This window comes from Mobula hypostoma, chromosome 6, assembly GCF_963921235.1.
Source record: "Mobula hypostoma chromosome 6, sMobHyp1.1, whole genome shotgun sequence".
Lineage (NCBI taxonomy): Eukaryota > Metazoa > Chordata > Chondrichthyes > Myliobatiformes > Myliobatidae > Mobula > Mobula hypostoma.
The window spans coordinates 65,025,494-65,050,126 of record NC_086102.1 but is presented as its reverse complement, the minus strand read 5'-3'; the positions used below and the strand labels follow the sequence as shown (position 1 = coordinate 65,050,126).

Sequence of the window (24,633 nt, the reverse complement as noted above, 5' to 3'; positions counted from 1 at the left end):
AACAGGGAGGATGCTGCGGTCAGCATGGACCAGGTGAGCTGAAGGGCATACTTCCATGCTGTATGACTCTACTACTCTATTTTTCATTGAATGGATATGGTTGTATTTCAGAGAGAACTTTTTTGTCATTTTGATCTATTCTGCCACTTCTGGGACAGAATATTTGATACCTCCTTGTTCAGGTGTGTACATTCCAAATGAAACCCAGTTTTTAAAAATGAGATTTAAAAGAATACTATATCTTGATGGATATCGTATTCATCATAATCTCAACTTCAGTAAGTGGAAAACAGTTCAGAGGTGGAATCTTTCCAAGATCAATGAGGCATGCTGTTTTATGGGGGTTTCGTTTCCAAACACTTAGCCATTCATGAGAAACATGTTTTAATTTAATAGTACTTGACCAGATACTGCTATTTTTACTTGTGTTCAATGCCCCCTGTATTGTAGTTTATACAGTTCTATTCCAAAATCTCTTGTGGTATACACACATTGCCACCAAACTCATCATCCTCATTTCAACGGTCATCATCGTCATTGTTATGTACCATTTCATATGATGCGGGTGTTCGCCATCTTTCCACGACCATGATTGTTCTTGGCAATTTTTTCTGCGGAAGTGATTTACCATTGCCTTCTGGGTAGTGTAGATGACACCATTATCAATACTCTCGGAGGGTGCATAACCAGGACATGTGATATGCACTAGCTACGCATTCTTCAATGCACAACCTGCTCCCATGGCTTCATGTAACCCTGATCAGGGGGCTAAGTAGGTACTACATCTTGCCCAAGGGTGACCTGCAGGCTTGAGGAGGGGAAGAGCAGCTTACACCTCTTCTGGTAGAGATCTTTATCTACCTCACCACCCTCATTCAACAACAGATACTGAAAATACTCAACAGATCACACAGCATCTGTGGAGAGGAAAATGATAATTTTTTTTAGTGACAATGGATTTGTATTGGAGCTGACAGAAAATCTTTTACCTGAAATATTAACTCTGCACTCTTGTCACAAATGCTGCCTGATCAATCCATACAGCTTGTGTCTGACTGCAGAGCCTTGAGCTGTGGAAAATAGTTTATTAAACATGTCCTGTGACCATCTTTAAACTGCTCCAGCTGTTTTCAGCCATTTTCAGGCTGTATTAGTTTTAGTTACAGTATTTGCTGTTCATATCTTTCCTGTCAGGCTGTACCACTCAAATGAGTAAGGAAGCAGGGCACATCTCCTCCAAATCGCAGAGTGAAGTCTGACTGAGGATAGTCATTCAAGCAAACTTGTAATTCATTATACCTGCACCTTTTTGAAAGGCCTTAAAGCAGTGTTTCCCAAACTTTTTAGCTCAACAGCCCCCATAGCACCTTTATACTTTCCCAATGCCACTCTTTGGCACAATATACATTCCTGTGCCCCCCACAGTGTAAAAACATGTCTACTCTATGCTAACATGAGAAAAATAATTCTGCTTTAAATGTTTATTCATCGTTAAACCTACCTTACGCAGTACCTGTGCGTTGTACAACAGCTTTGATATCAATGTGATCCTTGAGTTTGATGGTTTTTAGCAAGCATTGAAATAGCTGGTTTAAGTTGTGACAGCAAAATCCACATCCCCACGTGTAACAATGTCCAATGTCCACATCCCCACGTGTAACAATGTCCAATGTCTGTTTTTTGTGAGTATTTGATTTGCTGCATTGAAGCTGCTTTCAAAAGGGTAGATGGATGGAAATTCAATGAAGAGCAGTTTGGTTGTTCTCCAAAGACCAGGAAACCTCCTATGACAGTGTAGCCACCAACCACAAAAGCCGAATTTTTGAAAAACATTTTTGATTCTTCACCATTCTGAATTTTGATAATTTCTCCTTTCAAGCGCTCTTCCTGTTCTTCCACCTTGCAAAGAAATGGGTTAGTTACCCAGTCCGGAATTTCTGGATCGTTAAGTGCTTGAATCGATTCTGAAAATCCTTCTTTAGTGACTGCTAGTGTAAGCAGTACACTTACAAATCTCCATCTATAAAAGTGCCAAATATTTCCAATTTTCTGATGAAGGTGGACACTGCACTTTTTGCGTGGGTTAAATTGAAATTCTTACCCTGCAGTTTCATATTTCGAATGTTCATTTTGTCATACAGATCAGCAAGGTATGCCACATCTTCACGTTGAAGTTCAATCTTGTTTCTCAAGCTTTTGCCGACTTTGAGCGGAAATTCAGCCACAGAGTCAAAAAGATCAAAGATAAGTTTTAAGTAGCTGCCTTCTGACAGCCAACACACTTAAGTGTGAAGAAGCAAGTGTTCAAACGCTTCATCATTATCTTAAGACCATAAGATATAGGAGCAGAAGTAGGCCATTCGGCCCATTGAGTCGGCTCTGCCATTCAATCATGGAATGCTCCGCCATTCCAGTCATCCCTTCTCCCCATATCCTTTGACGTCCTGGCTAATCAAGAACCTATCTATCTCTGCCTTAAATGCACTCAGTCACTTGGCCTCCACGACTGCTCACGGCAACAAATTCCACAGATTTACCACCCTCTGACTAAAGTAATTTTTCTGAATCTCTGTTCTAAATGGACATCCTTCAATCCTGAAGTTGTGCCCTCTTGCCCTAGACTCCCTTACCATGGGAAATAACTTTGCCATATCTAATCTGTTCAGGCCTTTTAACATTTGGAATGTTTCTATGAGATCCCCCCCCCCCCCCCATTCTCCTGAGCTCCAGGAAATACAACCCAAGAGTTGCCAGATGTTCCTCATAAGATAACCCTTTCATTCCTGGAATAATTCTCATGAATCTTCTCTGGGCCCTCTCCAATGTCAGTGTATCCTTTCTAAAACAAGGGAGCCCAAAACTGCACACAATATTCCAAGTGTGGTCTCACGAGTGCCTTATAGAGTCTCAATATCACATCTCTGCTCTTGTGTTTTACACCTCTAGAAATGAATGCCAGCATTGCATTCTCCTTCTTCATCACCGACTCAACCTGGGGGCTAACCTTCAGAGTATCCTGCACAAGGACTCCAAGTCCCTTTGCATCTCTGCATTTTGAATTCTCACTGCATCTAAATAATAGTCTTCCCATTTATTTCTTCCACCAAAGTGCATGACCATACACTTTCCAACATTGTATTTCATTTGCCACTTCTTTGCCCATTCCCCTAAACTGTCTGAGTCTCTCTGCAGGCTCTCTTTTGCCTCAACACTACCTACTCCTCCACCGTTCTTTCTATTGTCGCCAAATTTTGCCCAAATCCATTAATCCCATAGTCCAAATCATTGACATACATCGTAAAAAGCAGCGGTCCCAACACTGACCCCTGTGGAACTCCACTGGTAACCAGCAGCCAGCCAGAAAAGGATCCTTTTATTCCCACTGTCTGTTTTCTGCCAATCAGCAATGCTCCACCCATGTTAGTAACTTCCCTGTAATTCCATGGGCTCTTATCTTGCTAAGCAGCCTTGTGTGCAGCACCTTGTCAAAGGCCTTCTGAAAATCCAAGTACACCACATCTACTGCATCTCCTTTGTCTACCCTGCTTGTAACTTGCTCAAAAAATTACAGTAGGTTAGTCAGGCAGTATTTTCCTTTCAGGAAACCATGCTGGCTTTGGCCTATCTTGTCATGTGCCTCCAGGTACTCTGTAATCTCATCCCTAACAATCGATTCCAACAACTTCCCAACCACTGATGTCAGGCTAACAGGTCTATAGTTTCCTTTCTGTTGCCTCCCACTCTTCTTAAATAGTGGAGTAACATTTGCAATTTTTCAGTCATCCAGAATCTATCGATTCTTGAAAGACCTTTGTTAATGCCTCCGCAATCTCTCCAGCTACTTCCTTCAGAACCCAAGAGTGCATTCCAATTATCTCGGCATAATTGATAAAATATTTTATTTAATGGATGAGCTTTCATTTTGTTGATAGCAGATATTACAAGAGCCATGATTGAAAAAAAGTCACTGATTACACAATGGATTGTAAACAGACTTGGAATTTCTTTTTACATAAACGCCACTAAACCAGCATGGCCACCTGTCATAAATGGTGCTCCATCTTTTGCACAAGAAATCATGTTCCTTTATCCTCAATGTACATTTTGAGCTCGTCGTAGATGGATTCTCCATTGATAATTGTTTTTCTCTTGTTACAAAAGAGAATCACTTCATAAACTGTTCCATTTTTGGTAAACCATATATATGCCATTAGCAAAGCCTTGTTGTCTCGCACAGTTCACTCATCCATTTGCATTCAAATTCTGTTTTTTGTAGTTCTGTGCATAGTTGATACTCAGTGCTTTCACTCATTTCACTAATAAGATGAGCTCCAGAGTTATTACTGAGAGGAATTGATTTTAAAATGCTCGTATTCATTTTGACAACAATGGTGAGCACTTGATACAGCAGGCATTATTAATCTTTCACCCAATTGTATGAGATTTTCCACACTTTAGTATCATTTTGGAAGTGTTATAAGAAACAATGAGACCACTATCAAAGTCATTTTTAGCTTTGTTGGCAAGTGACTGGAATGTGCAATGCTTTTCAAATGCTTCTTTCATCTTCTGGAACTGAGTAATTACACAAGTAGCCTTTTCAGGGTGTCTTCTACAGAAGTGTTCCTGCAATCTTTATGGTTTCATCATTTCATATTAGACAGTACAGTATTACAAATAAGATACATTGGGTGTTTCTGATCTGACGGGAATGGGACAAAACCATACTCTAGGTATTTAACATTATATTGATGCATTTTCCGTAGTTTGTGTTTCTTAGTGGGATTAGAATTCAAGGCTTCACTGCCTTCAGATTTAGAGATCGAGCTGTAAGTACTTATCCATCATTAACAGGGCTAAATTAAAATTAAAAAATTAACACAAAATGGGAATGCCTATTGGATGTTGATGATGGCAGCGAGTTAACATGGATAAAACGATGGAAGTGGCGCGCAAAAGATCAATGAGGCGAAGATGAAAACAATCACACCAGATGAAGATTGTCCTGAGTCAACTAGTTCTGCATCTCAGTATTACACTAATTATTCTATACTAAGTACTATTGTATATCATTATGATGTAATGATATACAGTGCCTGCCAATGCTCTGCTCCAGTGCTAATAAATACCTTCTTTCATCCAGGCCAAGTCCCCGCCATATCCTTTTGTTAGACTAATGCCGACTAATACAGTACCCAGTGATGTCAAGCAGTGACTGAGCAGTATTTACCAGTGCTGTGGTAGTTCATTCTAACTATTCTGCCCACCAGAATAGTTCAGCTGCATCTCAAGCAGCATGCAGATCTGGATCTCCTCTAGAGGTTGGCCAGGTCTTTTCTTGTCCACTGACTTCTGGCCAAAGATGACGTGAACCACTCCACTGTGTATTGTAGGTGTCCTTGCCATTCTTTGGAGCTTATAACTGTAAAGGCTTGGGAATGGCAAGAGTTAATGACTCCGGACAGGCAGATTACCACGCCTGAATTTATGTTGTTACTTCAATGAAATATTGAAGGAGCATTCAGGTACATCATCTTTTGGTCAGCAAATGAAATTGAGACGCTGCTTCCCTGTTTAGGTTGATACAAATAACCTCTTTAAAATGTCTAGTGAAAATAGTGCAGTTCTCACAGAGACCAAGACAATATTTTTCTCGAAGGCAATTGATTAAAAGCTGGTTTTATCTGACTATTAGTACAGTCCCATCTTTACCTTGTCATGTTTGTAGATAATGCAACAATTGCTCTGTTTCAAACTTGTCATGGCAAGGCATGATAAATAAACTTTTTTACTTCTCCGAATAATAAAGAAACATAGAAGAAATAAGTAGGTGGTTACAATTAATATTGTTTGTACCTTTTGATATCTCCACATATTTATGCTTCACAATAAAATTGTTAAATGATTGTTGGAAAAAATTTCTTTCAGAGGATCATAACTTTGACAAATCTGTTTCAGTTGAAATCCACTACGACAAAGAAACTGTACAAATTAATTATTTCTGACCTTGGAAGTAAAATAGAACATAGAACAGTATAGCTTAGGAACAGGCCATTTGGCTCACAATGTTGTGCCGAACCAGTTAAAAAGTAAATCATAAACCCAAACACTAATCCCTCCATCTTTCTTAATTCCAAGTGCCTATCCAAACATCTTTTAATAGCCTGTAATGTATTTGCCCCTACCACTATACCAGCAGCACTTTCCAGGCATCCACCACTCTCGAGTAAAAAACACTTAGCCCTCGCATCTCCCTTGAACCTACCACCACCCCCTCCCCCCGCACACTTCAATGCATGCCCTCTGATATTAGACATTTCAACCTTGGGAAACATATTCCCTGTGTACTCTATATAAGCCTCTCATAATTTTTTAAACCTCTGTCAGATCTCCCCTCAGCCTTTGCCACTTCAGAGAAAACTACCCAAGTTTATCCAGCCTCTCATGATAGTGCATGCCCTAAACCAAGGCAGCATCCTGGTAAACCACTTCTGCATCCTCTCCAAAGCTTCAACATCCTTCTTATAGTGGGGCGACCAGAACTGTGTGCAATACTCCAGATGCGGCCCAACCATAGTTTTATAAAGTTGCAACATAACCTCTTGACTTTTGAACACAGTGCACCAACTGTTAAAAGCAAGCATCCCATAAACCGAATTAACCACCTTAGCAATTTGTGTAGCCACTTTCAAGGAGCTATAAACTTGGATCCCAAGATCTCTCTGCTCAGCAACATTGTTAAGGATCTTGCCCTTAACAGTGTACCATCTCCTTGCATTACTGAGATGTAACACCTCACATTTATCTGCGTTAAACTCCATCTGCCATTTCTCTGCCCATATTTGCAACTGATCTAAATGGAGATGTATTCTTTGCCAGTCTTCTACACTATTCGCAACTCCACCAATCTTGGTGTCATCCACAAACTTACTCACCCACCCATCTACATTTTCATCCAGGTCATTTATGTACATAACAAATAGCAGAGTTCCCAGCACAGCTCCCTGTGGAACACCACTAATTACAGACTTCAGCTGGAATAGGTCCCTTCAGCCACTGCTCTCCCATGAGGAACTTTGTCAAACGCCTTAAGATCTATGTAGGCAGTATCCACTGCGCTACGCTCATCAGTCTCTTTCATCACTTTGTCAAAAGAATGCAATCAAGTTGACAAGGCAGGACCTGCCCCACACAAAGCCATGCTGGCTCTCCCTAATTAGGCCATGGCTTTATAAATCCTAGCCCTCAAAATTTTCTCTGGCAATTTCCCTGCAGCTGACTTGAGACTTGCTGGATTATAGTTCCCAGGATTTCCCCTTGTTCTCTTGGACTTAGAGAATATTTCTATTGTTGATAATTTCTTATTTTGATTTCAGATCAGTAACTAGCAAACTAGAGTTGTGAATCAAACTGAAAGATTTTCTCCTCTTGTTGAAGTGGTTTGGTGAATGTGAAGCAGAAGTACTCAACATTAGTATCTCCACTTTCTTGAGACTCAGAAAAGTAAAAGACTAGATAAGTATAGAATTGTCAGTCTTTGTAAAATTGCATGGAACGGCCATTACTTAACATTGTCAGGTGGTTTATTTGTATTACTTTATACATTGTTAACAACTTACAATTTTAATTTGTCGTCCCGTTCAGCTGCTTAATTAAAGTAAACAACCTTTAAATGTTTTTTTTGTTTTTCTTCATCACAAAGGCACGTTTCAGTTTTGATCTTTGTACTAATTTGTGCACGTGAGTGATTTTTAGTATTATTAACAGCAACAAAATGTTAAACCTTGGGTGAACCTTCTCTACTTTTTGCTTAATTTTTCTTCCCCTGTGTTGGGGCAAAGCTGTCCTTAAGACAATTAAGCATGTGACTGAATTGCTATTGGAGATTACCAGGAACAAAAGAATAGGGTGTTTCATGATGCCACATGGTGAAATCGTGTTAAGCAAAAAGCTATAGTTTTTTAATTATAGGGCTGTGTCTCTAAGTGGTATAAGTATTGTCATTTGTATAGCCCTAGATTATGGTTGAAATGTCATATTGTAAACACCTGGGGGATAAAGAAAAATCCATGCTGTATGCAATGTGTAATTTGCTTGCAGCTGAACCCCAACTCATTGTCATGGCAAGTTTGACTGAACATGATCATTCAACTTGGAAAGTTTAGGTTTTGCAGGCAACTCTTTGAGGTAGTCTGAATCTGTATGTCCATTCATATATAGCTTTCACACAGAAGAAAACATATTTGTAAAATGACGTGACTGTCTCGTAATTTTAATTCAGAAGTTGCATCTTTCAGTGTTGCAATGAATTGTGTTTCTGAGTAATGATGTTGGAATATATCTCTGAATGCTTTTTCTGTACCTTGAAACCTTGCATGTTTACAGTACTTAAAGACTAAAATAAAATCAAGGTCCTTTGCTGAGAGAGTGTAAAGCCACCACTCCTTCCTTGACCAGCTAATGCTTGCAGGGCATGGCAATTGATTTTCTTGGTTATGAAATAATGTGGGGAGATAAATTGGAAAAAATAAGTGTCAATGATGAATTTGGGTTTTTTTTTTGCTTGGGTGGTTGTCATAATTAACTATTTCATGGAAAACATCTGCATAGTTAAAGGAATTCTTGTTCTTTTCAACATCCATTACTTCAGTGAGATTGAAAGTTAATTCAAAAATACAAACTTTCAGCTACAATAATTCATCTGCATCATTTGTCAAGATATTGCAAAAGAAGATGTAGATATAGTAGATTATTTTTACATAATGTTTCAAAATTGATTGTTACCTTTAATAATACAATATGCAGGACAAATATTCAATTCTGTGGACTTAAGTCATTAGATGAATGATGCTTATGTAATCTGAAGTTTATGCAATTTATACTGATTGTGCAGATGCAACAGGATTTCTCATATAATCCATTTCCTAATCAAGGGATTGTTAGTAAAAATAAACATTTACTAAGTGGACTATATTTCAATAATTAATCATCTGAGTTAGATGTGCCTTTTTACATTTTGACTATGGAAATGTTTTTGAGTTAAACCTGGCTGCATTTTTTTTCAAATCAAATTCATCATAGGAAATAAAGTTTTAAAATTGTTTTCTAGCCCGAGTGCTATCCCACCAATTATGTCTTTGCAGGTTTGTCTGTGCATGGATCTTTAGGTTCTACGTTCTTGTCGGATTTATCTTATTAAATGTTGTTTTTGTAGTGGTGTGAAATGGCTAGATAATTAGATAAGCAATGTACTTTATGTTTTGTATCTAGTTGTGGTGTCTTACCTGTGTATTGGGGTTGTGTTTTCGGTTTTGAGGTTTGCCCCATTATCCCTCTCAATCTTCATGACTTGTCTTGTACAGACCCTTCAGGTACTCTAGAGAGAAAAGCAAGGAAAATTAGTGTGACTTCAAAGTTAAAGAAGGACTCCTCTGATTCCCAGGCTGCTCCAGCTGAGGGTGGGTACTTGTGTGAATGTCACCTGATACCACATTGGAGTAGATATTCAATTCAGAAGGCAAAAGGACAAGTCCAAAATGGCTTTCAAAGAACTCTTAACCAATATCTTAACTTTATCATAATTTAATGTAATATTTTCAGATTTTGAACTTTGGCCTCTTTTATTGCATAATTTTAATTGTTTAGAACACTTTCTTGCTAGTATTTTATATTTGCATAAGATGGTTTGGTCATGGAAGAAATTAGTTTTATTAATATATATTTGGAGTAATAGCAACAATGTTTAATGCTTAATGTATGCCAATTTGTTGGCTTTTTAGAATTGATGGTTTCATGTGAGTTTCTGTTGAAACTATATAATTCCTTTAAGTATCCTTTCGTCAAAAAACATAATTGAGAGTTCAGTACATTGAGTTTGTATGTACATTGTCAAAATTTTAAACACCTATTATGATTTGTCTAAGATTGCATAAAGCTTAATTTTTCTAGGACCTATGGTGAAAAAAAGCTAGTGTTTAACTCTTTTAATTTACAGTATTGTATGAGAAATGTGGAGAAGTCTTGCATGTAATCTATTCATGAATAAATCAAGAAAATTGTATTCATTTCACATTTTGGTTTAAATCATTGGTGTGGGAAGAATAATCAGTTGATAGTATCTCCAAATTTTCTTGAGTTTCATGAGGTCTATTAAAGTTATTTTTCGGCAAGCAGGTGGGACACAGAAATGAAAGAGAAACAATTTTGAACTTCAGTATTTGAGATCCTTGAGGGATGGAATTTAGAGCAGGTTTTGGAAAGAGAAAACACTCTTTGCTACTTTTGAATGAAGCATCTTTGAATTAAGTGCAGACTGGTGACTTAAAATTGAATTGCTGCTGAATATTAAAGTGTCTTTGGATGTATGTGAAATTTTTGAAAATGCAGCAATCTTAATGCAGAGGACCCAAATTTGAGCCTGGTTTTCACTGCTTTCCCACTTTCAAATATTCATAGAACTGAGAACAGTACATCACAGTATGGGCCTTTCTGCCCATTATACTATGCTGACCCTTTCACCTCCTCCAAGGCCAATCTAGCATTTCCTTCCCACATAGCCCTCCATTTTTCTTTCATCCATATATCTATTTAAGAGTCTCTTAAATGTCCCTAATGTATTTGCCTCTCACAACACTCCTGATAGCATGTTCCACATACTTACCACTTTAATTTTTTTTAAATCTTGCCTCTAACATTCGTCCCCCCCCCCCCAAAACTTTGCTCCAAACACCTTTAAAGTATGCCCCCTCCTATTAGCCATTTTCACCCTGGGAAAAGGTCTGGTGTCCAGTCTGTGTATGCTGCTTACCATCTTGTACAGTTCTGTCATCACCCCTAATCCTCCTCTTCTCCAAAGAGAAAAGCCCTAACTCTCTCAGCCTATCCTTGCACCACTCAGCCAGATTTGCAATCTCCCTTCTAGGTGCTGATTTGTCACCACCTTCATAAGCCACTGCAGTTTTGATGGGTGTATGGACATGAACTCCAAGGTTCCTCTGTTCCTCCACACTGTTAAGAATTCTGCCATTAACCCTGTTTTCTGCCTTCAGGTTCGACCTTCCAAAGTGAATCACTTCAATTTTTTCTGCATTGAACTCCATTTGCCACTTCTCAGTCCAGCTCTACAACCTAAGAACACTATCCACAACACCACCAACCTTTGTGACATCTGCAAACTTACTAACTCATCTTCAAGTTCCTCATCCAAGTCAGTTATAAAAATCACAAAGAGTACAAGCCCAGAAAAGCCCAGAACAGACTCCTGTGGAGCATCATTGGTCACTGATCTCCAGGCAAAATGCATTCCATCTACAAAAAACCCTCTGCCTTTTATAAGCAAGTCAATTCTAAATCCACGCAACCAGATTTCCCTGAATCCCATGCCTCCTGACTTTTGAATGAGGCTACCATGGGGAACCTTGTCAATTGCCTTACTAAAATCCATAAATAATACCTCCACAGTTCTGCCTTTAACATGCTTTCCTTAAAGAATTTAATCAGGCTGGTGAGTACAACTTGCCCATCATAGAAGCTATGTTGACTATCCTTAATCAGACTATGCTCCTCTAAATGCTTGTAAATCCTGTCTCTAAGAATGCTGTCCAATAGTTTGCCTATCACTGACATAAGACTCGCTGGTATATAATTCCCAAGGTAACCCTATTACTATTCTTGCACGAATGAGTAACATTGCCACCCTCCAATCATCTGGCATGACTCCTGTGGCCAGTGAGGATGCAAAGATTATCGCCAACGGTGCAGCAATCTCTTCCTTCACTTCTCGTAATAACCTGAGGTACTTTTCATGTCAATTTCTCCTTTAAGATGTGTAACTTTGAGATACAGTGGGTTTTTTTCCCTCCCCATGAGGCTTTCTGTACTTTCCCCACATGGGCACATTTTTGAACAGTGCTGCATTGATGCTAATGTAAAGGATCAAAGTTTTCAAATTATGTCAGTGATTGCAATAACTGATGGTTTTGACTGGCAGGTTATGCTGCATGTTACAAGAAACTCAGTGATGTTTATCTGTAGTTATTTGTTGATTTTGATACTGTGTGAATAGTTATCCTATCCTTTTTGCGTTCTTTTTGAATGGCTGTCTTTCATCAGTGGTGTTCAAATGCATTACCGGTTGGTTTCCCAGGACTCTGAGCTTGGATCCGTTCATCCAAACATCATTCCTTTTGTCTGTCAACATTGGATGGGCATTTAGACAAATATTGATGATACCCAGCAGCATTTTCCTTTTTCTGAACGTCTGCACTGAAGTCTGCAACTGTGCTTGGTTTCGCTTTTATGCCAGTTTGACTTTGGCATTTATGTTGATCCTTATCACTCAACTTGGAATTGCCCATTATCCTAGTTTGCTTTGGTTGACAATGTCTTTTTTGAGTTACTCCTATTATCATAAACAAATCTGTGACGTTTCACAAAAATGTATTGATAATTGGTTTATTATTATTACACATATTTAGTAAAATAAGTACATGTAGAGAGTATAAAAGAAAACTATAACAGAATGCACAATATAGTGAGAGTTACAGAGTATGCAGTGCAGGTAGCCAGATAATGCTGTTTACAATCCTCCTTCTGTTTTCCTTTCAGGGGATTCTAGGAAGAATTTTACATGCTCTGGTTATGTGGCAGACAATTTGCGTATAAAATTCTTGCAGAAATTTCTAGTAACTAAACTAGCACAAAACTGATTCTTTTGAAATAGCTGTATTTTTCAGATTGGCAGTAGATTGGTTTGGCACAAAACGTTTCAAAGGACAATGTGGCTGTAAGTGAAAGTAATAGATTCTTTCTTTTAAGTGGTTCCTGTGGATCAGGGTTACCTGCATGTTAAGAAACAATATTTCATTTCACTTTGATTTTGAGGAATACAAGCATTAATTCTCGTTATAAATTGAATGAGTAGAACTGCATGGATATGCGAGATCAGTTCCAGGAAATTGTCAATGTAATTTAAAACAAATTGGTTGAGGTGATTAAACTGGATTAAAAATGACATAAGGGGGAAATTGGATATGACGTAATTCTTTAAAGTTGGAGGGGAGATAACATTACAAAGGACCTCAGTATTGAATCTTTATAAAGGGTCTCAGCCCTAAACATTGACTGTTTATTCCCCTCCATAAATGCTGCCTGACTTGCTGAGTTCCTCAAGCATTTTGTGAATGTAGCCCAAGACTTCCAGCATGTCATACTTGTGCTTTTTATAAAGTTAAGTGTGGTGGTGTCGACAGAAAAGATTTAGCAAAGGCTGGAATTCCAGGGTAACACACAATACTGGAGGAACTCATCAGGTCAAGCAGCATCTAATGGGGGGGAATAAACAAGCAGTGTTTCAAGGTGAGACCTTTCAGGACTGAATAGGAAGGGGGAATAAGAAAGGAGGGGAAAGGGAGGATTGCAAGTAGCAGGTGAGGGGGGAGGTGGATTGGTGGGGAGGGATGAAGTGAGAAGCTGGAAGGTGATGGGTGGAGGAGGTAAATAACTGAAGAAGGAACCTGATCGGAGAGGACAGTGGACCATGGCAGGGGCGGAGGAGCACCAGAGGGAAGTGATTGACCGGTAAGGAAAAGAGAAGGGGTGAGAGGGGAGCCAAAATGAGGAATGGAAAAAGAGCGAAGGGGGAGCAGGGAGCAATTACTGGGTTAGAAAAATCAGTGTTTATGCCTTTAGGTTGGAAGCTATTTGAGCAGAATATGAAATGTTACTCATTCAACCTGAGAGTGGCCTCATCATGGCAATAGAGGAGACAATGGACTGACATGTTGGAGGGGAATGGGAAGTAGAATTAAAATGGGTGGCCACCAGGAAATCCTGTTGTGATCTGAACAAAGGTGTGCAACAAAGTAGTCCTGCAGTCTACATCAGGGCCTCGCTGACGAAGAAGAGTTTTCACTGGGAACACTGGATACAGTGGATGACCCCAACAGACTTACAGGTGGAGGAGCAAGTGTAGCATTTGTCCTGCTTACAGAATACTTACCTACCACCCCATGAGTCTCCGAATCCAGCACGACATTCCCCATAACCTCTGCATTCTTCAATGGGATCCTACTACAAAAAACATTTTTCCTTTCTCAATCTCTGCTTTTTGCAGGGATTGATGTCTCTGTGACTCCCTTGTTCATTCGTTCCTCCACTCTAATCTCTCTTCTGGCATTTATCCCTGCACCCACATTCTTATTCTGGCTTCTTCCCCTTAACCTTTCCAGTCCTCATGAAGGGGGGTCTCAGCCCAAAACGTCAGCTGTTTATTCCTCTCCATAGATGCCATCTGACCTGCTGAATTCCTCCAGAATTTTGTGGTAATGTCAACATTTGGCTGTGAAATCAAAATAAAGTGAGGGGTTAATAGAAAGTTTTGGAGGATTCGTCATATCATACAGTGAGACAAAATGATTTGATTCAATGTAATGCTCATACTGGGATGTGATGAAAATACAGCAGTCAATACGTAAAAGCAATATTGTGGAAATGTGAAATAAACTGAATGCTAGAAGACCTCATTCTTACTAAGAGCAAACAAATACTTAAGGCCAATGGCCTTTCAAGAAGATTGGGCAAGATAGAAATGCTAGATACAGGCACTTGGGAGGAGAAACTCAAGGTCTGTCTTAGTGTGTAATGTCGGGTTTGTTAGATGGTGCAAGGTGAAAAAGTAGAGCAATGGAACAAGTAAAGAAACAGAACATTCATTCAAAAGAAATCTACTGCAAACGTTAAAAGAAATATCTATCTGATATAATTGAATTATGTTGAGTCTAAATGCTTGCAAAGCACTCAGTTGAAAGATCTGTTTCCCGAGCAAACCTTGAGGGTCATTGTGGCAATGTAGGAATCTTAAGAGCAGGAGATGAAATATTACAATCACAATCTTTCACTCTGAAATGCAGACTGACCGGAGGCGCTCATGAAGTTGGCATCCTAGAGTAGAGTGGAGTAGGTATTATACTCATTCTGAAAGTCCAAATGAATTGTTTTCTCATGAAGAAGGTACATTTAGAGCCTTAGGGAGAATGGTGGAACTGAACAGGTAGTATTTCTTTCTCTTGATCTGTGATGGTCATGAGATCTGTGATGACGCTGGCGATACATGGCGAAGTTTTGCGGGCAGCTCACATAACATCGATAAGCTTCTTTGAACCACTCTTGCTCCAACCTGTAATTTCCCTTTAAGAAACATACTTTTGAACTGTCTAAACCAGGGGTTCCCAATTTTTTTTCACGCCATGGTCCGATACCATGAAGCATGGGGTCCGTGGATCCCAGGTTGGGAACCCCTGGAATGAAGTAGCGATTTTACATTCTCCTGAAGGACTTGCCAGACTTAACTCTCAGGGATGCAGGTACAGCACCTTTAAGAGGACAAAGGTCAGTAGCCATCATAATTGCTGGAAGACAGGGAGGAAGGGAGGACTTCAAGCCAGACTTAAATGTTGGGATGTTAAACTTTCTCTACCCAGCATCTTGTTAGCTAATGCAGTCATTGAAGAATAAAATAAGGAGACTTAGTTTTCTGTTTCACGGAGACATGCCATACCTCAGACTCACAGGATATGGCGGTTAGACACAGGGGCTTCTCGACCCAACGGATGGATCGAACTGCTGATTTGAAGGAAGCAGGAGGTGGAGATCTGTGTTTCACAGTAAACTCGAGAATTCTTCTCTGTGATCCTGACTGCAGTTTACATACTGCCAAAGGCAACTGTTAAGCAGGCACTTGATGTATTGAGTTCCACGATTAGTAAACATGAAACAGCCTATCGCAATGCCTTTCAGATCATTGCTGGGCACTTCAGTTAAGCTTGCTTGAAGAAATCTCTGCCCAATTATCATTGGCACATTGCCTGCAGCATCAGGGGTTCGAACACGCTCAACCACAGTTACACTATGATCAGGAATGCCTACCGTTCCATCCCTAAATGGCATTTTAGGAAATCTGTTCATCCGGCTGTCGTCCTTCCTACCTGCATTCAGTCAGAGGCTAAAGAGCAAGGCACCATGAGGTGGTCACGGGAGGCAGAGGAATGGCTATGAGATTGGTTCAAGTCAGTGAACTTGGCTATGTTTAGGGACTCATCAGAGGATCTGAACAAATATGCCACGGTTGTCATGGACTTTATGAAGACACTCGTCAGTGAATGTGTCCTCACAAAATCATTCAGAATCTTCCACAGCCTAAAGCACTGGTATGAACCAAGAGATCCGCAATCTCCTGAGGGCTAGATCGGTGTTCTGGTCTGGCAACCATAAAGAATATAGGTGGTTTTGGTAGGACCTCCGTAAAGCCATCTCACATGGGAGGTGGCAATTCAGGACCAAGCTTGAATCACAGAAGGATGCTCAACAGCCGTGGCAGGACTTGAGTGACATCACCTCCTACAAAGTAAAATCAAGTGACATATATGACAACATACATCAAAGTTGCTGGTGAACGCAGCAGGCCAAGCAGCATCTATAGGAAGAGGCGCAGTCGACGTTTCAGGCCGAGACCCTTCGTCAGGACAGACGAAGGGTCTCGGCCTGAAACGTCGACTGTGCCTCTTCCTATAGATGCTGCTTGGCCTGCTGCGTTCACCAGCAACTTTGATGTATGTTGCTTGAATTTCCAGCATCTGCAGAATTCCTGTTGTTGACATATATAACAACCAGGTTTTGCAGCCGGATGAGTTCAGTGCATTTTATGCTTGCTTTGGCTGATAACATGAAGGCATCTTCACGAACTTCCACAGCCCCCTACAACACTGGGATTTCAGTCTCTGAGGCCAAAATGAGAGCATCCTTCAGAAAGCATCTGGCTCAGACAGTGTACTGGGCTGAGTACTGAAGATCTGTGCTAATCAACTGGCTGGAGTACTTATTCTTATCTTTAACCACTCACTTTGGTAATCTGAGGTAACCACCTGCTTCAAGCAGGCTTCAATTATACCAGTGCCCAAGAAGAATGTGGTAACCTGCCTCAGTGACCATCGTCCAGTAGTACTTATGTCAACTGTAATGATGTCGTTAGTGATGAAAACATATCAACTCCCTGAGGAATGACTTGGATCCACTCTACGTTGCCTCCCGTTACAACTGGTCAACACCAGATCTGTTTTCACTCAACACTGCAACATCAGGACAGTGAAGATGCAAACATCAGGATGCTCTTCATTGACTACAGCTCTGCATTCTACATGACCATTCCCTCAAAACTAATCAATAAGCTTCCAAGACCAAGGCCTCAATAGCTCCTTGTGCAACTGGATCTTTGATTTTCTCACTTGCAGACCCCAATTAGATCAAATTGGCAACAGCATCTCCTCTACAATCACCATCAGCACAGTGCACCACAAGGCTGTGCAATTAGCCTCCCTGCTTAACTTTCCTTATACTTATGACTATGAGGCAAAGTACAGCTCCAATGCCATATTTAAGTTTGCAGACGACACCCCTGCTGTTAGCCAAACCAAAGGCGGTGACGAATCAGTATATAAGAGGGAGATTGAAAATCTGACTGACAGGTGCCACAACAAAAACTTCACTCAACATCAGCAAAATCAAAGAGCTGGTTATTAACTACAGGAGGAGGAAATGAGATCCATGTACCAGTCCTCTTTAGGGGTTCAGAAGTGGAGAGGGTCAGTAACTTAAATTCCTTGCTGTTATCATTTCAGAGGATCTGTCCTGGGTCCAGCACATAAGTGCCATTACAAAGAAGGCATAATAGCACCTTTACTTTCTTTTGAAGTTCGCAAAGATTCAGCATGTCATCTGAAATTTTGACAAACTTCGATAGGTGTATGGTGGAGGGTGTCATGGCCCGATATGAAAACACCAATGCCCTTTAACGGAAAAGCCTATAAAAAGTAGTGGATAAAGGCCAGTCCATCAGAGGTAAAGCCCTCCCCACCATTGAGCACATCTATAAAGAGCGCTGTTGCAGGAAGGCAGCATCCATCTTCAAAGACTCCACCATCCAGTCCATGCTGTCTTCTGGCCGATGCTTTTGAAAGGGGTTTCTTGACGTACACCTTGGGTTCCGCATCTGCAAGTTCAGGAGCGATTATTGCACCTGAACTACTCCCAACACTGAACTGATTCCACAACCTTTGGACTGACTTTCAAGTACTCTGCAACTAATGTTCTCAATATTTATTACTGATATAATATTTTGTTTTTTCCATTTTTGTATTTGCACAGTTTGTTGCCTTTTGCACATTGGTTGTTGTCTGTCTTTGTGTGCAGTTTTTCAGTGAGTGCCTGCAAGAAAATGAATCTCCGGGTAGAACATTGTGACAGATCTTTGAACTTTGAATTAGACCAATTATATCCTTTCTGACTGTTGAAAATTGTCTTGCACCACCTCTTTGTTCTTTCTATTTAGATAATTAGTCCATGCATTTTGTAGATTACATTTTGTAATCTGTAGTATTTGCCAGTTATTGCCATCCTGTCTCACCTATATATGAAGGCAAATGAAACAGATGCAAAGGCTTATGTAAATGGACAACGATCAAATTTATGGATAATAATGGGAAGAAAAATAGTTCATTGTACTGAAGTGGATATAATATCTGAGATTTCACAAATTGTGTTAAATGGAAGCGGGTAGCATGAAAGGTGACTCGGGACCACTTTATGTTTCTGGGAGGGTGGGCAAGGGTCAAAAGTCGAAGTGTGTGAAAAGGAGAAGCTAGAGCCATGGACTGTGTCAAACATGGGTAACCTGCACTGGAGGAAAATGTATTTATGAATACTCATATGGAAACTGAATGACAGCATCAGGACATAAACTCACTACTAAGCAATGATACATCTTTGTTGCCTTTGGGTGTCAGTGTTGCTGTCAAGGTTGTATTAGTTGTCATCCTCCATTGCTTCCAAAGTGTGCACCTTGACTGGGTGTTGATCTTAAAATCAGTTTTGGGAGTGTCAATTAAACTCTAGACCAAGAGATTGGGTGGATTCTTAATGTTCTTTCTAATTTGTGACTCAGTGGCACAGATAACTGCATACTGCTTGTTATCTGTGGTCTGTTTTCAAACTCGGGTGTCCTAAAAGGTCCCTATACTGAAATAATTATTAAAACAGTTGTTACCCAAATGACAGAAGGAATGATATTGAATTACTGTAGCTATTTGATTGAAGATTTTATCCTGGGCTAAGTTGAGTCTGTCATCATCGGCCTCAAATGATCTCCCATGTGTTTGTTTTTCCTCGATGGCTTACTTCTTTGCACCGTATCATATAGCTTTGATGTCAGACATAATGTGAACTATTTTTTTTATTAGTCCTGTTCCAAGTTGTGATATGTTGAAATTGAGAGATGCATGTGTTCCTGATATGAGCAAGTTAGTACTTCTTGGGTGTTGTTTGGGTGCTATCCTTTATTTACTAGTTTGCTGATAGATAAGTAGTTGATTTCCAGTAAGATGGCAGCGCACTCAGGTGCAGTGGTTTCTTAGGAGCTAACTAAAGGTCTTTTTTTTTAATGTATTTTTAACAATCGCAAGACCATACTGGAAATTAAGAACTTAAAGCACTACCCCATCAGTGAGCTTCTTGTTGGCGGAGAAACTGAAAAAGTTGGACTTGGTGAGGATCACACTGCTGCTGCTGGAGAGGTGTTGGAGTGGGTGTGTGAAGGAGGTGTGCAGTTTATCAGCGGGTCATCGTCTTAGTCGCTTTTCTTGTGATTGCAAGACCCCATTGGACATGGTTAATGTGGAACGCTGCAAGTCTGGTTCATTGGTTTATTCGCAAACAGTGAGGGAGCCATGTGTCATAGCGAAGACTAGGCCTGAGTCCTTGGTGTCGCCTATTTGCAGTTGCATTGGCGTTGGTGCAGCCCACAGGAGTGGCTGAGACCGTGTGTGCGGCGTACATGCTGGAGTCAGTGCTGCCCTCCAGTGTTTGCTTGCAGAAGACAAGTTGTATTGTGTTTGACTGCAGTCATGGACTTGGGGGCTTGGACGATATTTTTTGTGTGACTCTTTTATTGCTGTCTTGTATGTACTGTGTATGACTCGCCTTATTCCGGAGTAATGCTGTTTCGATTGGTTGCATTCATGGCTGTATTTATAGCTGAATGACAAATAAACTTAATATTAACGTTGCATTAAATTTATCTGTGACATTTGTTTATGACTAGTGCACATTGTGGCTGGAATAAATTCCCTGAGCAAAGCTCACAGGTTATTAACACAGTTGAAATATTGTCAATGCTTTGTTGGGGTGGAACGGTACAGTAGTGATTGGTGTAACACATTACAGTGCCAAAGATCGCCAATTGGGATTCATTTTCTACCGCTGCCCATGAAGGTGTTTGTATGTTCTCCCCATGACCGTGGGGGTTTCCTCCAGGTGCTGTGGTTTCCTCCTGCTGTTTTTTTAAGCCAGGAGAGTGGCAACACTTAGAGGCTGCCCAGCACAAACCACTGGTTTGATTTGACACAAACGACACATTTCACTGTTTCGCTGTACACGTGACAAATAAAACTAATCTTTGTCTTTAATGCTCAGTCATCATTTTCTTTGTCATAATTAACTGGTTTTCCTTGCAGTATAGATTTAACTAAAGTGGCTGAAATTTGAAGAGACTGTCCTTGAACAGTGTAAGAAGGTCAAGTAGGTTATGCATTTGTTGATTGTTGTATATATGTTCTTGTTCACTTTTCAAATTTGTGTATGCTTTTATATTCCAATGATCTTCATTTAAAAAAATATACTTTTAAATTACTTTCTAATTCAAGTCTGTATTTTAGAATTTTTGCTAGAGGTAATTTTGCTTCCTTGCATTTCTTTTTTATAATTCTTTATAGTAAGTGAGTTCAATGCCAGCTAAGATGATCTTTTAATTTGTTCAATTGCAGCCTGAGCAGTATAAGTGGTTCCAGTACTGCAAATTGCACTGTCTCTTCTATTCCTCTGTAGAGCACTTCAAATTGTACCAACATGTTCTTATCCAATGTCAACCCTAGGCAGCTATAGGGTGAGATTGGAATGTTATTCTGCAGGCTCGTAAAGAACAACAGTTCATTCAAACTATTTTAATCTCAGCCATTATGTGGTCCATAAACTGGTATCCCATTATTTGACTTCTTTTAACTCATGTCTGATAGATGAAAGGCTATTTTCACACCCAACTCTTCTTTAATGCACAGCTACTCACATTGCTCCTAATCACAAATATTTCATATATCAGGTTTTCAGTGGAAGCTCCAGGCACAAGATAGGCTGCATTCCCCATATCCACTGTGAAGTCACATAGATTTTTTTAAGGTGCAGATTGTTGAAAATTTGGCCACTTGCAGGAGTAGTAGTTTACGTTTTGTATGTTATAAAGCATCCTTTCAATTGCTTCAAGTACTGTTTCATGGTGTTTAAAAGGTTTTTGTGCCTTTTTTAAGCTCACATTTAAAGTTTAACCTTTTTTTGTTGTACTTATCACAGTGGCAAGTGCAGTCCAGCGAAATAGAATACTTCTCTCCATTGGCTATTTTTATTATTCCTTGTTCTCCGGGAAGGTGGAATTTGAAAATCTTTGGCATTGTCTAAAGGCTGCTTTTTAAATCATCCAGGCAGACTTCAGAGATATTTTCTGATTTCTTTCCATTGCAGATCGAAGTGAGAAGGATCATTGACAAGTTAATGTCATGTCTCTATGGAATCAAGTCCAGAAAGCCATGCTTTTAGACAGCTACGTCTTGGGTTCAAATCCAAGTCAACTATAGAACAATTATTGGTCGATGCACCAGAAATTGGTGTCCACCAGAAATGTCTGGCCATATTTTTCTGTATTGCATGGCACTGTCAATTTTGTGAAAACCAAATAATATGCTGAGAGCTTTTGAAAATTTCAGTCTTCTCATGCAGGAATTGCAATTTCATTGTTATATTCAGTGTTGGAAAGTTGAGGAAATACTCTTTTTCAAGGTATTCCACGAGCTGTTTATTAAATGTTAATCTGTGACATAGAGAAAAGAAGTATGGATACCAGCATAATGTTTTTATTTGACAAAGTGTGTTAATTTGGTAACCGCACAATTTGCTTGAATTTAAATTGAACTTAAACTGAATTAAAGCGATATATGTACTAGACATTCTTTATTCTGTTTTTATAGTGAAATATATTTTGAATTGTAAACTATTTTGCATTTTCTTAATATCTGAAACTGAGGTTTGCAATTATCCTGCAATGTCTGAATTTGACTTTTCTTGCATTGCAGAAGCTGGTACCGTCACAGCACACAGCCGAAGACCTCATCAACGAGATGAGGATTTTGAAGGTGCCCCCTGGAATTGTAACAGCTGCACCTTCCTGAATCATCCAGCACTGAATCGCTGCGAACAGTGTGAAATGCCAAGATACACCTGAACTGAAGTGGGCTAGCATTCGCCACCATGCAGAATCCCGAAATTTTGGTGTCTTGAAGGAGTCTGCACATCTGCAAACCATCTGCCAGGCCTAAAGTGAAGATGAGAAGTTAATCTCTTGCAGTAGCCAGCTAAATTCGCAATTGTATCATGGCTAAACTACATCACAGCGTTAAATCTTAAACTTTAAGCATCATCTAGTCACCGTGATGTTTCTTTACGCGATGAATTCAAGTAAACATTCAAATGCCATGAAGATGGTCCGTAGTGAAGCTGAGCATTGTTACCCCTTCTGGGCCTGTTACCACAAGTCGGGATGCTGTTGTACCCTTCCCACACAGGGTGTCTGTCCACAAGATGACTTGATTGTGTAATTAAACGTCTGTCTGGGTTTTTAAAAAAGACATCAGTTGTGAAGGAATCTTGTTGCTTTTATTTGGGGTGGAATGTCCCTTGTGGTACATCTGTTAACTGTTGGCATCTTAACTCAGTCTTGCAGGCAAAAGGGACTGCTGTGACACTACAGTGGGGTAAAAGACTTGAGTTACTTGTGATTGCTGCTTTCTTCAGGGTAATTGCAATCTTTACACAAATCAATTGTACATTAAATTTGAGACTGTCACAATGGACAGGTATGAGGTATTGCCTTAGGTATATTTTAAATATACAGTCATAATCAACAATCCCTTTTGCTTGTACTGTGTCCTTTGAGCTACATCATTGACACTGGTGAAAAATGAGTCTTTGCAGATGAGAACAGTCCTGCATGCTCGTATTAGGGAAATAATTTTAGGCTGTGGGCTCTGTCCTTGATTTTAAAAGTCATGTGTGCTTTTTTAACTTTTATTTTTCAACAAAGCTTCCCTTAGGCCTTGCTCTGTAATTGTACAGCAAACTTATGCCAAAGGCAAGTAATCCACAAACTGCTCCAGACTCTAACCCACCTGTTCTGGTCAAGATTTGTTCTGCTACCTAAGCAATTCCCGAGCTTCCACTCTGTAAAGAAATCATGTTGTTTACAGCACAGAAGATAATGTTTTCGTCTCCCTTCTTCCCACATATAGGTGCATTTAGTAATCAGTAGCTCTTTAAGAGTGAGTTTGCACATCACTAAGAAACCAGCCTGTACTAAAACTTGCTAAACGCAGCCTGAAAATAAATGGTCGCACACTGCAAATATAAAAACAAACTGTTGGAACTTTTCTTTCATTCGTAAAAGAATGAAACTTGCTGGACCCGCAATCAGAGTTCATTACGAACTTGCTGGTACTTTTCGCCTATAATGTTATACTGTATTATTAAAGGTGATGTTTAGTTCAGATGCTTCAGGTTGCTTTAATTATAATAAAGTACTTGGTCTTTGTGAAATCACACATTTGTTGGGTCTGAACAACTGAATGAGAATTACATTTGAGTGAATAGGACATTGGTGTTCCTATATTAAAATGTACCTATTTGATTGGTTCCGTTCTCTACAATTTAAAGATTGTACTGTATGATCTCATCAGAAGTTTGAGCTGGAGACAAAATTGTGCAAAGGCAACAGGGACACTGCATGTATGGTACATATATAAACATTCTGGTGGCTGCAATATTTTACAAATAAAGTCACAAAGTGAAGAAACACAACTTATTTGGTTTTACTTGACAAAGAATAAAACATTAACCTTTCATTTTGTTCAGCTGGATCAAATTTGATAAAATCAAAATCTGAATTGTGGAACATTGTTCAGTTCTTTAAACTTTATTCAGTTCAAATGCGTATTTGAAGGTTTGGAAAACGGTCCTATTGTTATTTTTAAAAAATGAAAATGGTTTGGATTAATATCACTTTTGGAAATACAGTGATTAATGTGTGTAATTAGGACAAGCAAGCTTAGTTTTTGGCTATTAAGTGATTTAATTTGGACAGAAATTATTCACTAACCTTGTACTTGGAATGGTCTTCCTGATCATGTACAGTAGCTTAGCGCAACTCTGTTAACCAACCTATTCTCTATTCTTTGGTGATATTGAAAGAAATCCACAAGACCATTCCTGTATTAATATAATTATAAGCATGGTCAAGAATTTTTGGGTGAAATCTGACAAGTAGTTTGGAGAGATCATTCAAAGTTAAGATCAATCAACAAGGCATTTTGTTTTCCCACACTAGTATGGAGTAACTCTTAAGTTTATCCTGATCACTTCCATTAGTTCATTGTTTCCAAGTTAGACTGATGGATATTGTTGTCGAATAGCTTGCAGATGTTTTGTTAC

At 39.5% G+C, this 24,633-nt stretch overlaps 1 protein-coding gene across 5 annotated transcripts in view; it reads left to right on the top strand.

Annotated features, from left to right (window-relative positions):
• tab3 (TGF-beta activated kinase 1 (MAP3K7) binding protein 3) overlaps positions 1–24,003 on the top strand; it is a 136,333-nt gene extending 112,330 nt beyond the window's left edge. For 3 of the 5 annotated variants that reach the window (XM_063050900.1, XM_063050899.1, XM_063050903.1), the window contains 2 exons: positions 9,363–9,458; positions 22,227–24,003. In XM_063050900.1, coding sequence (XP_062906970.1) covers positions 9,363–9,458; positions 22,227–22,375 — 245 coding nt within the window. In that variant the 3' untranslated portion in view covers positions 22,376–24,003. The remainder of the gene's footprint in view (positions 1–9,362; positions 9,459–22,226) is intronic. The other 2 variants (XM_063050902.1, XM_063050901.1) reach the window with 1 other exon arrangement.
• The last annotated feature ends 630 nt before the right edge of the window (positions 24,004–24,633 follow it).